General features: G+C 35.3%; 1 protein-coding gene across 2 annotated transcripts in view; it reads right to left on the bottom strand.

Moving 5' to 3' along the window:
• The window catches only part of RICTOR (RPTOR independent companion of MTOR complex 2), an 89614-nt gene that overhangs the window by 48630 nt on the left and 25866 nt on the right, over positions 1 to 15118 (bottom strand). The window contains exons 4-10 of one of the 2 annotated variants that reach the window (XM_052778819.1): positions 13699 to 13763; positions 7995 to 8126; positions 6916 to 6979; positions 2458 to 2584; positions 1340 to 1509; positions 1023 to 1090; positions 69 to 136 (exon numbers count right to left, since the gene is read on the bottom strand). In XM_052778819.1, coding sequence (XP_052634779.1) covers positions 69 to 136; positions 1023 to 1090; positions 1340 to 1509; positions 2458 to 2584; positions 6916 to 6979; positions 7995 to 8126; positions 13699 to 13763 — 694 coding nt within the window. Of the gene's footprint in view, positions 1 to 68; positions 137 to 1022; positions 1091 to 1339; positions 1510 to 2457; positions 2585 to 6915; positions 6980 to 7994; positions 8127 to 13698; positions 13764 to 15118 lie in introns of those variants that run through there. The other variant, XM_052778820.1, reaches the window with a different exon arrangement.

Raw genomic sequence — 15118 nt, 5'->3', positions numbered from 1 at the left:
TTTATACTAGAAAGTAAAATTCCCCTTCCAATCATCCAGCTTCAAACAGGGAAAAAAAACAATCTTACCTGCCCATGATCGAAATGCTGCCACTATTCCCATTTTACTAGCTAGGAACCGTGCTTCTCTGTCCTCTCTGTCATTAAAACAACAGATGTCACAATACAGTTCATTACCATAAAACAAACAGTGTTACTAACATAGCAAGTAAAAAGTAGTTAAGTGAGACTTTAGATGGGAACAAAGCCCAGAGTAAGAGAAGGCCTTTATGTGTGCATATATGCATGTGTGTATACACATGTGTATACACACACAAAGATTAGAATTTTTAACTATTGTTACTTTTCCTTTTTCAGGGGAGTTTCCATGGTAGGAGGATATCATCACAAAGTAAACACCTATATATGGTCAGATGAATCACTCTGCACCTCCACTGACAGTGAATCTACAGCAGGGACATAAAGAGTTGGACCTTATTCAGTTACACAGACCTAAGCACCTAATGCCATTTGATAATTAAAAAACCTGAACAATTCAAGTTGGAAGCAATCTCAGGAGGTTTCTAGTCCAAAATCCTGCACAAAGAAGTTGTCAGCTATCAGACCAGACCAGGTTATACTCAAGGCTTTATCCAGTTGGGTCTTAGAAACTTGCAAGGATGAAGGCTGCAGGACCTCTCCGGACAGCCTGTTCCAATTTCTCTCTGTTGCTTCTTGTCCTCCCACCTTCTACCACCACGAAGGGTGCTGGCTACATCTTCTTGATTACATCTTCATAGGTATTAGAAAGGCTGTTATTCAGGGCAGAGTATCCCCCAGGCTTCTCTTCTCCACGCTAAACAGGCCCTTTTAAACCTTAAACGCTTAATAGTATTTTTGGAAGTTGCATTCCAACCCACTGTATTCAACTTCAAATAGTTTAGCATTAGGTCATTGCTTTTATTTTCACTTCGGAAAGAAAAACCACTTAATTCCCATACCATAAACATAACTGGTAGCACAAGTAGCAGCACTAACACTTACTTGAGTTGTCCTTCTGCTGTGTCTGGATTATGCCTGTAGTGAAAATCTGTGTAAGGAGCTAAAATTCTCTAAATGAAAGAAAGACATGCATTACTTTCACATGAGAATACAGTTAAACAGGTCTTGTCCCTTCCTCAGTCCCACTCCAATCTGTCATGTTATTCCCGCTTTATAAATCATTATGCTCTTAGCCTAAAATGTTGTATTTTAAAAATTTTGCACAAACACAGAGGGTAAAATCTGAGATTAAAATTAAACATTTTCATTAGTAATATAATGTTTAATTTCTGTCACTAAACAAGTAAAACTGAACCCACCTCTAATTCTACATCTGCTCGCACATACTGTCGGGTCTTTGGATGATTGATGAGATGCAAAACTGTAGTTATCAGAGCCTCATTTATTCGGCTTAGCTGACAATCAATCACATTTTTCAAGATGGTACTTAAACCACCCCGAAGAGCCACCACCTCAGGATTCTGAAGTGCTAAATAAAGAAAAACACATCACTTCAGCCAGTGATAGGAAAGAAAACATTTCATGGCTTCCAATATAACAAACTTGTCTCTTCAGGACATGTAACTTTTTCTACCTGAACACTGCCGAGACACATGTAAAGCTTTTAATGGAACTGACTGACATCAGCAATGTCAGAATTGAGATTTTGGATTAATTTATCATGAACAGTCAGTCAGTCACCATTGGCAACAATTTCCCAATTTATTTCCAACCAAATTTCCATACAGTAGCTTCCACACTTCCCTGCAAAAAGATTTTGTGCTTCATTGGACTGACATGGATAAAATATTTATACAATATAAAGGAGCAACAGATCATTTATTTCTTTAAAACAGAAGTTTGTATGTTGAAAACACTGCTGAAATTACTTCTTATTGATTTCAAAAAACCATATGTGGGTGCTGATTTTTAACAAGCATAGGGAGTTAGTATAAATCACTGTCCAGATAGCCTTTACATGGACACAAATACTGACTTCCAGAAGCCACTGTAGAAATTTTTAAAGGAGGATGTTTTGTAGTTCTCTGAACTCTTGTACATTTGTCAGCATCTCAGGTATGGAATTCTCCTTACTTCCAATCCATTAGTTTTAGAAACATCAACTGCAGCAGAGAAACATTTTTAAAGTAAATCAAGAATTGGCAAGTCTTAAAGGAAAGAACAGCACCTGAAATCTTCAGGTACTTCATGTAAGAGACGTTGATTTTAAGTTAAAGTGATTTTGTTTTATATCAAACTAATGACTAAAATCCATAAAACTGACATTAAGAACATCTAACTTCTAATTCATTATTAAACAAATATCCTTAATTATTTGAACACAATCTATTTAATACTAACCCACAGAAGAGAATCTCTTAGAAAACTGATGACAACCATGTCAAAATTTTTCTTAATTAGCTTTCAGTTATCTTACCTAGTTCACAGATAATGGCTATACACGCTCGAACCATTCTGTCTCTTTCTTGAAGACCATCGTTTCCAACTGCTATCAAAGAATTAGTAATAGAACTGGGGAACAATGAGGCATTCACAGTGATCATCTGCCAAAAATGAAAGAAAAAGCCCTCTGGTTTCTTTGCAATATTTCTCTAAATATACTCACAGATTCACCAGCATTCTGTTTCCTAGATACAACCAGACAGACCACTCCATCTATTACTTGGTTGTATCTGGTGAACCCTCAAAACTATTTCTTTTGTTCTTGAAATTCTTTGTTTGTCAATTTACTTTGCCATTCTCTTCCCACTTTAGTTTTGGGGTATTTTTCATAATTTTTATTATTTTATTGCAATAGGAAAGGGTTAAAGAGAGAACTACAGCTACCTTTTTCACATTTTTTCCAAGATTTCTTTACCAACAAAGAATGCTATCCAATAGCACAGAGTAGATTACAAACTCTTCTAGAAGATTCATTCATACTGCAGCAGATTCTTCAGTACCTATTCAACTGTTTAATTAGCCAGGACTAAAATCTCTTCTTTTGCAGAGAGATCCTTAGATTGCTGCAGACTACAAAAAAGGACAGTCAACAGAAGAAGCTGCTATAGTATCTAGAAGGCAACTGTCAGTAACACCCCTATATCCTCTTGCATAGTACCTGATCTTCCTAGAACTGCAGCCTAATTCAACTTCATTGTAAATTATATAGCTATGGCACAAAAGACACACACACCTTAAACATATTAAACTGAAAAGCAAAGATGAAAACAAGACATGCATCCATTAATGAAGTCATTCTTCAATTAGAAAAAAGTTTGCAATAAATTTCAGACAGAATAAAAGAACAGAGTTTAATAGCCAATGCTCATTTACACTACTGAAGAGGTCCCACACCATGGAAATCCCCAGCTGCTAGTTTAGGACAATCAGAATTTAAACCAGATTGAGGAGCAAAACCCTGTGCAGACATTAAAGGCAAAAAACCCCACTCCAAAACAACCAACCCAACACCACCACTCCTGACCTTGCCCCAAATGAGGCTGTGACTACAAAGGCCGATCAGCTGTTTGTTCACATTTTTTCATAGTTTGCAAAAATTAAATATACATATCCTCTATACTGTGGAACATGAACATCACTAAAGAGATGTCTTACTATGGAGGAAGTAGCTTTTTATCTGTCTGACTGCTTAAAAAGGGAACAACATAATGTGTTATAGCACACTCAACCATGTCACATCTTCTTCTACTAATAAATAAAAGTGAGATGTAAAAAAAACACTCAATATCCATCAAACACCTAAAAACTTAAGGCTAGTTTTCCAAGGTTTTTTTTAAATATCCCTTTTGTATCCAACAAAAGCAGGCTTATCTTCATTATTTTTCCAAAATTCTTTTGTCCTATATTCATTTTACAGCTCCCTTGGGTGTCTTATCCCATTTGAACAAATATCTATTAGTTGTTTTACCTTCTTTGCAGAGGATGTCATAATGGTTGATCTCATTTTAACAAATGTATTAGAACACTAACAAGCTTATTTTTAAGTTGTGTTTTTGAGAAACTTCTTGTCATACATAGTGTTGTCACACACAAACCAGGAAGTTTTAAGATAGGACTCTAAAGAAAAAACAAACTCTTCCCCACCCATGTGGTCTCACTTTTACAAGGGCATAAAGTAACAAGAATTAGCAATAGAAAGGGAGCACCAATCCACTCTGCAAAGTTGTAACGTTTTTTCCTACTGATATTGACAAGTACTTAGTGTGAGGACACAAGCAGCCTCTCAAGGCTGCTCTGCTTCATTGTTTTCTTTGGTTTTAAGTCATGAGAATGAAAGATTTCTTTCTCTTAATATTCAATTCCAAGTACATCAGAATAAATATAAACTTTTCATTTGCTTTCATTCTGCTTTGGGTTTTGAAATGCAGTTCTAAAGACCAAGGACAGGTGATGCAAGGTGACTTACAAGCAGCTATGATGAAGTAAGTAACAGAGACTATGAATTTGGTCTTTAAAGATTCCTCTAAAAAAGAGGAAGAAAGAAGGTGGTTCATATTGTACATAACACTGACTTCTGCTTTACAAGAAAACATCCTGCCTATTAAATTATAAAAAAGTGGTTTTATTGACTTCTATTAGATGGAAAAATGCTTTCCGAAGAAAATGTATGCCATCATTTTCATGGCTGAAGACACTGCTAAATTGCAAAGCTCTTCCTAGGAAGTGTAGAGGTGATTACAGTCAAAAGAGACAGTGAGCACTCAAAGCCTTCAAAAAAAAAATAATCAGAAACCAAGTTTAAAAAGCTTAAAGTTGTTTTTCTTTTCTCTTCCTATACTACTTTAACCTGCACATTTTTGTAAAAAAGTTTATCATTTAGTGCCTTTTATGAATTCATAAAACAGGATTAGTATTTTGTATTTTGTTCTTCTACCCTGTGAAAAGGAAGAGAAGAAAGCGAGAGAATATTTTAAAGTTTTGTCTCTACACTATTCTTACATAGGCATTTTTGCTATCAAAGATGAGGTTAAAGAATTGCATCCACACTTTGAAGCTGAGAACAATAGTTCTATAACGCTGATAGAAGCCAATTCACTTCTTCCATGGTTCACAGTAAATTACCTCCTGCACAAATGAATTATGTTTTATTTGTCATTCATTTTCCTCTTCTAGACCTTTATATAATCTTTTACAAATCCTGTATCAAACCACTGAGTCTGAGATATTGAGGGAGATGGAGAGATGGGAAAAGGGCAAGAGCAGGGTAACAAAAAGACAGTGTGAAAATCCAGAATATGCCATTCAGGATGCGTGTCACTGTATTCCTTATAAGAGAGTTTCTCAAGTACTAACTGCTCTAGGCCAATGCATACTTAACTGATGCAGCTCAGACAGGACACGAAAGAGGTGTTAACTTTACTGGTAGCCAGGTTGGGTGGCTTTTTGTTTGTCTGACATTGTCTTTTAAGAAAAAAGGATGCTCTAGGTAGCAAAAGATGTTAGGAAACATCTTTCATCAACATAGTTCTCAGCATCAAAGAACCATGAGCATCTCTGTACAGCATGTACATTCCATTCACAGCATCCTTGTACAACAATGGAGAAAAAAAAGCACTGGTGGTCAGCTGTATGATTTTTTTAATGCTTATCTTTCAGGATCATTTTTCCCAATCAAACGAATGGATTTATTTCTCTTGCCTCCTCTTGTTTCTTTCAAGCAGGACAGAAGTTTTTGCTCAACTAGGAAATGCTCGAATAACCCCAGGAATAATAAGGACAAATTTCTGATCCAAATAAAACCAATTACAAATGTGTTTCCATTCTATTGCCTGATTTAAGTTATTCTGGCTCTACATTGAAGCTCTTTTTTTTAAAGCAGATTAACAAAGAAATTTTGCAGATTTCAACTTCCTCAAGGATCCATTTCTTTAAGGTGGTTTTTTGTTTGTTTGGGTTTGAGGGTGGTGTTTAAGCTTTAAAACGCTCTTTTTGGCACAATTGTTAATCAACCATATTGTCTCTTCTGTAAGACAGAAACCAAGTGAGCTCATTATAAGAAAAATAAATTGCACATCAAACTTCCATATTTTCAACCTATACATATACGTAAAAAAATTCACATACACACAAAACAGATTAAACACACACAGTGCTCCTGGGGAACCATTCTTCTAACTACTTCAAACTTTACTTAGGGCTTTGGTAGTTTTTCCTAAGATACTCAGTAGAAGAACATAAGCACGATGAAGAACAGTAAAGTCCAGCACAAAGGCAGAATACTGTGTTGCCTAAAAAAATACCTTCAGTAGCTGTGTATGCCAATTTCTCCAGGATGAACTTGAAAATGCAGCTACCACAGCTTCAAACATCTCATATCCATGGGTACACAGTACAGTAACCACCACAGACTAACTATGTCTTATGGTGTATCTAAGAAAAGAATGATGGATAGCATCCTCTATGGATAAAGCAATAAGGCTAGAAGCATTCCCGCCTGACTATTCCCAGTGATGTCGATCTGCCTCATTTCTCAAATGGCAGAAAATCTTCCATCCTTGATTCACAGATGCTTAAACACACTATACAATAAAGTTAGATCATTAGATGAAACTTAATAATATGGTTCTTATACCCTTGCATTCATCATTTGATAAATTTTTCCCAAATCTTGTCCAGTATGATCTCTATTAAAGGAAAATTAGCAGTGTTTTTCTAGCCCACTCAAGATTCTCAGTTTTAAGAGATCAAAATTGAAACAAGTCTCAGCACTGCCATTCCTTCTCTCTTTTGAATTATCAGCTATAATTTCTTCTCATACAGTAAAGTAAGGTAAGGTATTAGAGACTACGTGAAAAAACTGCTGATGGAGAAAACCAGGAGTCAGCACAACTGACTGGCATAGCTAGTAAGACCATATATAGCTAGATTTTACCTTTCTGACTAATCGAAGTGCTTGTGTTCGTTCTACTTCATTACTCTGCTGTATGTCAATGCACCTAAAGTAAGTTAAAAAACACATTTTGTTTACAACAACACTAACTTTCACCTTAACTGGTAACATCTCATGTTAATATTTATGCAACTGAATAAACAGAAGCAAGTATTATGACCGATTGTTTAAAAATTATGCCTTTCAGCACACTCATTATGAATGGTCAATTAGCTTCAGTTTGTATTTTTCAGTTATGTTCATTATAATTAAATCACTGGAGCGTTCTCAAATATACAACATCAAGGCATAAGGGCTTCAGCAAATATTTTCTGAGCTAGCTGCATTTGTCATTTCAAATGAGACTAAACAAAGTATTTGCAATGTTTCACATCAACATGTTTTGTGTGTGTTCTCAGATCAGAAAAGTCCTTTTGCTCCAACAAAATTAAACAGCACACTAAAACTGACTATGTGCATATATAAACAGAAACACGCACATCTGTATCAGTATATTAAATCCAACAAGATTTTAACAGAGGAAGCACTAGAAATGTTAATATTTACATCTACTCATCATGCTGATCTTATTATCTCATTGTTAGTTTGCCCTTTAGTATTCTTCTGTCATGTCATGGGTTATACTTAGACTACAAATTCTTGGGCATGAACTACTTTTTAGCCCTGACTTTGTAGCAGAGGCTCCAAAGCACTATGATAATAGAAATAATCAAAACAACTCCCATAAAACAACTTAAGACATGAAAATTACTGATGTTTCAACCTTCTATTAATACCACACATTAATTTATGATTAATGGCATTTATGACAGAAAAACAAGTTTTTTTAGATTACTCATAGTACATCATATATTAGGATAGCATTTTATTTGGATTAGCTGGTGTGATGCATTATCCTTTTATTTTTAAAAGACATTATTCATATTGAAGAAAAACAGCTTCTATAAAACTATGTATGGAGAATGTAAGAGGATATGAAAATGCCTTTTCTCACCTGTCTCAGTCATGAAAAAGTGATTTACAATTGTGCAGTTTACAACAAGAAGGAAGAGAAAAATTACCTGGCTATCAAGTAATCCACTTTCAACTTTAGCACCTTCTGGAGAATACTGGAGTCTCGAATGAGATAGCGGAGGGCTCGCAATCCTGCTGCTCGCACCTCTTTTGCTTCATTTAGTAAAGCTAACCTCAGACTACAATGAAGAAAACAAGGGAGACAAACAATTATTTAGCAGCAGGTAAATCTGACTTCACCATCTGACATGCAGCTACTACCTACCTACTCCTTTAAAATAAAAAGTCTGATTTTTAACAAGAAATGGTCCACATTAATTTTCTGAGATATTCACCTCTATAGCCTAGAAGGCAAAACCTCCACCCTGCTAGTAGATGTAGACAATATATTAATCTGCAAAAGCCACAAACCATCCCCCCCCCCCAAAGAACAGTTTGTACATCCATTAAATGATACATGACCAAGACCTGTATACTACGACCTGCTATTTGATAAAACAGCTGAGCACAATATTAGTCCAAGAAAATTAACAGGTAGAGAGCATTGCTTCCTCTGCTAGAATGCCAACCTGTAAGCATGAGTCCTCAACACAATATCTTGACACCTAACAGAGACAAATTTGCACCATAAGTAATTGCATGCACCTCTCACTAAAGATGTTATGGCACCATGTTATGTTCACATGAAATATGAGAGTCATAACTTAAGCAGCCCCACACAGCACAGATTTCATTTTAACATATAACCAAAACGTATTTCTCTTTAGACAGATTTTGAAAGCATTTTGCTTGCACTGAGGTGAGCTTTCCTAACAGAACTATCATCATAACTTAATTTCCTAAATTCACTAAGTAAAAAGAAAAGAGATACTGAAGGCCTCCAGAGATGCAGTTTCAAAGTATTAAGTGACACACTGTCCTTTTCAAGGCCCTCAAAAGATTTGCCCCTTTTCCTTGACTACACAGCAGGGGAAAAACCCCCAACCTCCCAGTGACATGTTTTAGTAGGATTCTTTCAGTGGACATCTCAGAATGTAAATACTTCAGCCAGTGAGACTGAATTTCTGCCTACACAAATGGCTTTTTTTTCTTTTTTTATTCTAGGATTGCCATGCATGGTAATCAGCTACTCCAAGGCCAAAAATCTTCTGAATCTTTCTGGAGATTAACTGGCCTGTGTAAGAGTCACTGTAACAGGAACCTAATTCCAGGTGATATCTAGACAAAGTAGAAAGGCTAAAACACTATATGCAAATAAAGATGAACTGATTATTACTTTCAGCACCAAGTAGGTAATTACTTCAGGAAGACCATCTTTGCTGTAATATCAAATACAATTCTTCACATAAAGAGTGCCACTAATAGCCTTTATTTACTTTAAGCTGAGCTAGAAGCAAATAAGAAACAGATTCTCAATACTGTGAAGTTAAGAAAAATTCTTCCTCTAAAAAAAGCTGTACTAGAGGAGGATTTATTTCCAAAGTCATTCAAGAAAAGCAGACAAGAAACTCTTCAACTGTGCTGAGTAAACAGTAGGTATTCTTTAGATGATGAATCATGCTTCATTTCTAGTTTTGCAGCTTTGCAGAGATGGAATTCTGAGGGATGAGCACTTAAGACTCAGTTCTACTCAATGGTATTTTTCTATGTGGACTTTAAATTGGTTTGGATATGCCAGTTTAAAACACTTCAGTAGAGTTTCTTTTTAGGGCAGAAGTTACCCTTTACTCATGCAAATAGTGTTGTTGCTATCCATGCCATTTTTTATTAGGACAGCCAAATACTGAATCTGGATTTTTTTTTCTCCTCATTGAGTAAAATACATTACTTTTATATTTGCAAGGAAAACACTTCTTGAATGGTAGCCCAAAACAATCTCTAGACAAAGTTTCTCAAAAACAATCAATGCTTTGAAAGCTTGTTCTACAACTCATAAGAGGAAGATATTCTTAATCTGTAGACAGAAGTTAATTTAAGAATTGGCAACAATGAAACCACTACAAAGGACAACACTGTAATGAGATTCAACATACAAAAGCAGAAGGTATCAAAAAGGGATGTGTCACTACCTTTAAATAGCAAGAACACAATGAAAATATATAGCTAGCTAGAAAGATATAGACCTAAAATAAACGCCATAAAAATCCATAGAGGTCCACTGAAAGTAACAACACAGAAGAGTACAACACTGAACAAAAATCTCTCCATTAAAAAAAAAACCAAAACCCCCAAACACCAGTCAATGACTGAATGGCAAAAACTTGAGAAACATGACTTTATAAAGACAATGAAGATACGCTTCAGCAGGCAGAAACAAAATATGTGGGAAAACCTATGTGCGTGCACCTGTATGTGTCTACCTGTTCTGACTCAACTGTACCACAAGGAGAAAACTTGAAAAATTAAACCTGACCTACTGAAAAACTCAAGAGGAAAAGAAGGAATGAAACAAATAAGAGACTGACAGAAGTATGACAGAAACAAGCATTTTCTTCATACAAAGTCATTGCTTTAGAGATCTGCATGAAAATTCCTATCCTAATTTTATTATACAAAATACAAGTTAGACTAAGAAGTGAAAACGATGGAAGAACTGGAGGAAATCTATTGGTAAGTATTGTCAGCAGCCCACCAAGCTTCACATTTTAAGTGTTCGGAAAGAATATTAACATGCACTATCTGCATATATTTGCTAGCACTGTATTATAAACAGTAGTGGCCAAGATGGAGAAAAGGTGATAAACAGGTCTATACAAAAAGGATTCTAAAGGGGCATCCAGAGGACTGTTTATTATCTTAAAATAAAATCACCTTAAAATAAAGCTGGTTAGCCATGTGAAGCACCCAGCATATTCTACTAACCTTTTGAAAGACTTGAAAGGACTTATTACAATAGTGTATAAAAAGGCATAAGATGTTGCTGAAGATAGTATTAAGGGTTATAAAGAGATTATAGAGTGATGAAATGTAGTCTCACAAATCAAGATCTGAAAAGATGAATTCAAAGAGCAGAGGTGAATGGAAGATTTTTTATCCTGACAATTTTCTGTCCTGCTTTTTATCCAGGCTCACAATCTCCTTTTGTAGGTAGTATTTAGTATACAATTTTTGATTTGGAAAAAGCAGGGGGACAGAGATACAGAGGGCAATGTAGTTTATATTAATAAGAATAGGATGGGGTTATGAGAAACTTCAAGGGAACTTAAAAATTATCTGTATACATAGTTAACAAGATGAAGAAAATTCAAGATTGTTAGATATGACTTAATGCACATCAAGACAAACTGTTATAAACCCATAATGCATGATTCTAAAATAGCCATCAGATCAAGAAAATTATTTTGATACAAACACTCCAAGTGCATCTGTGGCTGAAAGTGCCAAAAAGACATCATGACTGTGTAAGAGAAAAAGTAAGCGCAATACTACTTGCCCCAGTATTTTAAGTGTCACTGCAGAAATGAAAATAACTTCCTAAGACAGCATTAAGGCTGATAAACATTAAGACTAACACAAAATCTGGAAGAACTAAGAAAGGATGGATAAGAATTCCTATTGCAGGGCCATTCTCACACCTTTTTCTAAGCATCTCATCCACACACTACAGAAAGACAACCATGATTTGGACAAAACTCTGTTTGATCCAGCCAGGTAATTGTGAATATTCTGAATTTTGCTTTTACAGCCAAAGCCCCTTGGCACATTACTAAAAGACGTCAAAAGTTTGAGGCCTACAAACACTCCATTTTCTTTATTGCTCACGGTTTCCTCTCATCTGTCAGTGGCATGCTGCTCTGGGAACCAGGAAGACCCATCTACACTGGGAATGACAACAAAATATCACTAGTATCTCCATCTGCTGGCAGGAAGAAATTCTATTCAGGCACCTGGACTAACACAATTCTAAGAAGAGAATAGGTTCTGAAAAACAGATGTCTAACTTGAAAATAATCACAATTATTGCAGACTGCAACTGTCTTTGGTTTGGGTAAATGTTCTATCAAGGTTACTGACCCCCCAAACCTAGAACTTTATAGGAAGTCTGTAATTATTCTTGAAATCATTGATTCCCTTATAGTTTAATGCCTTAAGGTTAGCCATTCATACTTCACAAATGCAGAAAACTCAAAGTATTTCTTGCATCCAAATAACTTTTCATGTTTTCAAAGAAAAACAAGTTTGTTCTGTAGAATAAAAATGTTTCCCTATGGGATTCTAAGATAAAGTTGGGAACATCAGCAGAGCAAAATACAGAACTTGCATGTTATTTCCAAAGGCCTACACCGAAATTAAAGAGTCCAGTATTTGCAAGTTACTCAGAATGGCTGTATGCTGTATAGCAAAATAATCTGCAGAGTACTACTGCAGAATGGCTTTAACTCTGTAGAGCAAAATTTTTAAGTTTGCCTGGAAAGCCTGTATTTCATGAAAACTATCCACCCTATAAATATTTCTGAAGAACCACCAATCAGCATGATTATGGTTGTTAAAATGTATTTGAGTTTGAAAATTATCCGTATAGCAGAATAACCTACATATATGCATAAAAAGTTTGCTTCTCACGTACACACACAGAGGAACCACTGGACTGACCAAAGTAATGACACCAACCCAAACCGTTTTCCTGCTGTAGGTCTTATTTTTTTGAGAAACCATTTTTGGCATTTTTCTAAGTAGGGGGCTATTTTTCTTCATGTGTCTGCTGAGACCATTTTTATCTCTTCCTTATCAATATCCATAATTGAGTTTAGATTAGCAGATCTTTCTGCAAACTTCTTCCTATAAAAACAAACACTAGTATTTGCACAACCCTTTAAGACTTGTATTTAAAAATATTTGGTGAAGAACACTGAATTTTGAAGTTATACTCTTAAGTGATGTTTACTGCTATCATAAATCACTATAATGGATTACATAAATAAGATCAGAAGATAACCTATTAAAATTTACAGTAAAATATGCATTCACAAAAATATACTGACTTTTTAAATTTTTTTAGTTCTAGCAAGGAAAATCAGTTCTAGTCAAGAAAACAACTTAAAATATTTCCACAAGAAATTACACAAGTTTTCCCAACATTTTAATTAAAGAGTGACTAGTTTTTCTAAGCTTGCTTTCCTAAGTCAGATAACCAAATTGAAAGAACACAAAATCATACTAAATACTAGATCTTATTTGTTTCTGTCACCAATGCTGAGCCCCAGGACAAATTTACCAATGTCTGTGTAAAAACACAGAAGTTCTGGAAAATAGCATGTAGTTACTTTTGACTGTCAGAAACGGCAACAAAACATAGGAAAATTCTACTTCAAAGTACATACACAGGTCATTTTAGTAGCAGGGAAAGCAATGCTACGAAGACATATCTACACACCCAATTAACAGAAATGTTTGTCTTTAAATCCTGATTCTACATCAAGAGTATGCTCTAAGTTCTGTAGGTGCACATTTTCACTAAAAGTGCTTTCTGCAAGTACTGACATATTTAGAGGGGTTTTGTACATCTGAGGAATATAATAAAGAAATCCACACTTGCAATTTGGAGCTTTTTTCCCTTTCTTTGCCCAAAAGCAAATGAAGTATTTCTAATTTTACTCATTAAAATATTTGTAAGGTGTATGTTTGCATTATGAAATTTCAGACACATTAGAAATACAACATATTAGCTCAAAAGTACAAATAAACTTTATTTAATTGCACTTAGAACAATTAAAGTACCCTAGTATTGCTCTAGTGCTCCTTACTACTTACCATATTATGATGCTGTCATATGTAAAACCTAGCTTTTCTTCAGCATGGCCAGTATTACAAAGAAGCTGAAAATAAAAGAAAACATCTATTACTTATAAGTCTTTAAAAATTACTATGTAAAACTGTAGATTTCTGGCAATGCTTTCAAAGAAACCTGAGGAATTTAATTCATGGCAAGGGGAAGCATACCAACTTCAGACTTCCCTGAGAATTTCTGCTGTCAGTATTCTGTTTCTATATATGCCAGACACACACACAAATCTGTGGCCTGTCGTACGAGAGAAAAGCTTGTACAATTGTGTAAGCTACCTACTGGTCAGTTTTTCAGCTCCAGATTGCTAGTTGGGCAATTGGTAACCTGAGCAGAGATGAAAAAGACTGAAGTCAAAGTACATCTGCATTCAAAAAGACAGCTTTGGTGAGAGTTTTGAAGCAAAGATTGACACTGATGGTCCACTGTCATGTTTTGCCACAGCAGCACAGGCATAGAAAAACATCAGCAGGCATTGCCAATGGTAAGTGTCCCATAAATGTCTGGCCTGCCATCGATTCCATAGAACTTGTACCTCAAAAATCAGTGCAAAGGTTGAACTTATGCACACAAGAAGACACCTATAAACTGTTGTAAATTCTGAACATTTCAACCATATCTATCCATTTTAAACACAAGACTGAAGATTTGCAAGTGCAGTTTTTACATCCAAAAGCAATCTCAAAGGAGCAATCTAGTGCGTTGCAATGTTTTAGCTTCTTGAGGAAAGGAAAACAGTCTCTTCTCTAAGAAAAGCTCATGCTGTTCTCCTTTGCTATAGCAGCAAAGAAATTCCTAATAATCTCACTTACTACCCCCAGTTAAATTATAAAATACTTCATTACCACATCCAAATCCCAAAGCACTCTTCCAAGCACTTCCGAAAACTCAAGTGACTAACACTAATTGCAATAGCTTTGCATTTTGTCCTCTCTTTTCGAAACATGCATGTGTTCAGTTCTGAGCCAGCATGGTATTAACAGTTTGTCAGTGAGGAATTCAGGAAGTGTTTGTGCTAACTAGTGAATACCCCATGCTATGCTCTTTATACATATTTATTGCTAACAATAAGAAATTTATAATAAATGAAATTAAGGCTACTGTAAGTTGAAATATTTGACATGTTCCATGCTCCCGTTCTACTGTCCACCTCCACCTGAAAAAGCAGCATATTGCATAGAAACTCTGCTTTTAAGTAAACCCATTTTATTAGCAAGATGGTTTAAATTCAAACAATACTTACGTTTATGCTCAACAAGTACAAATTCTTCCAAGGATCACATTACATTTTGAGAAATTATTTTTCATATTGTGAGAAAAATGCATAGTGATAATGCTGAAAACTGAAGTTGTTAATGAAAGAGATTATTACATTGGCCTGGATCAGCT

This window comes from Harpia harpyja, chromosome Z (genome assembly GCF_026419915.1).
Source record: "Harpia harpyja isolate bHarHar1 chromosome Z, bHarHar1 primary haplotype, whole genome shotgun sequence".
Taxonomy (NCBI): Eukaryota; Metazoa; Chordata; class Aves; order Accipitriformes; family Accipitridae; genus Harpia; species Harpia harpyja.
This window is presented reverse-complemented; position numbering and strand designations above follow the sequence as displayed.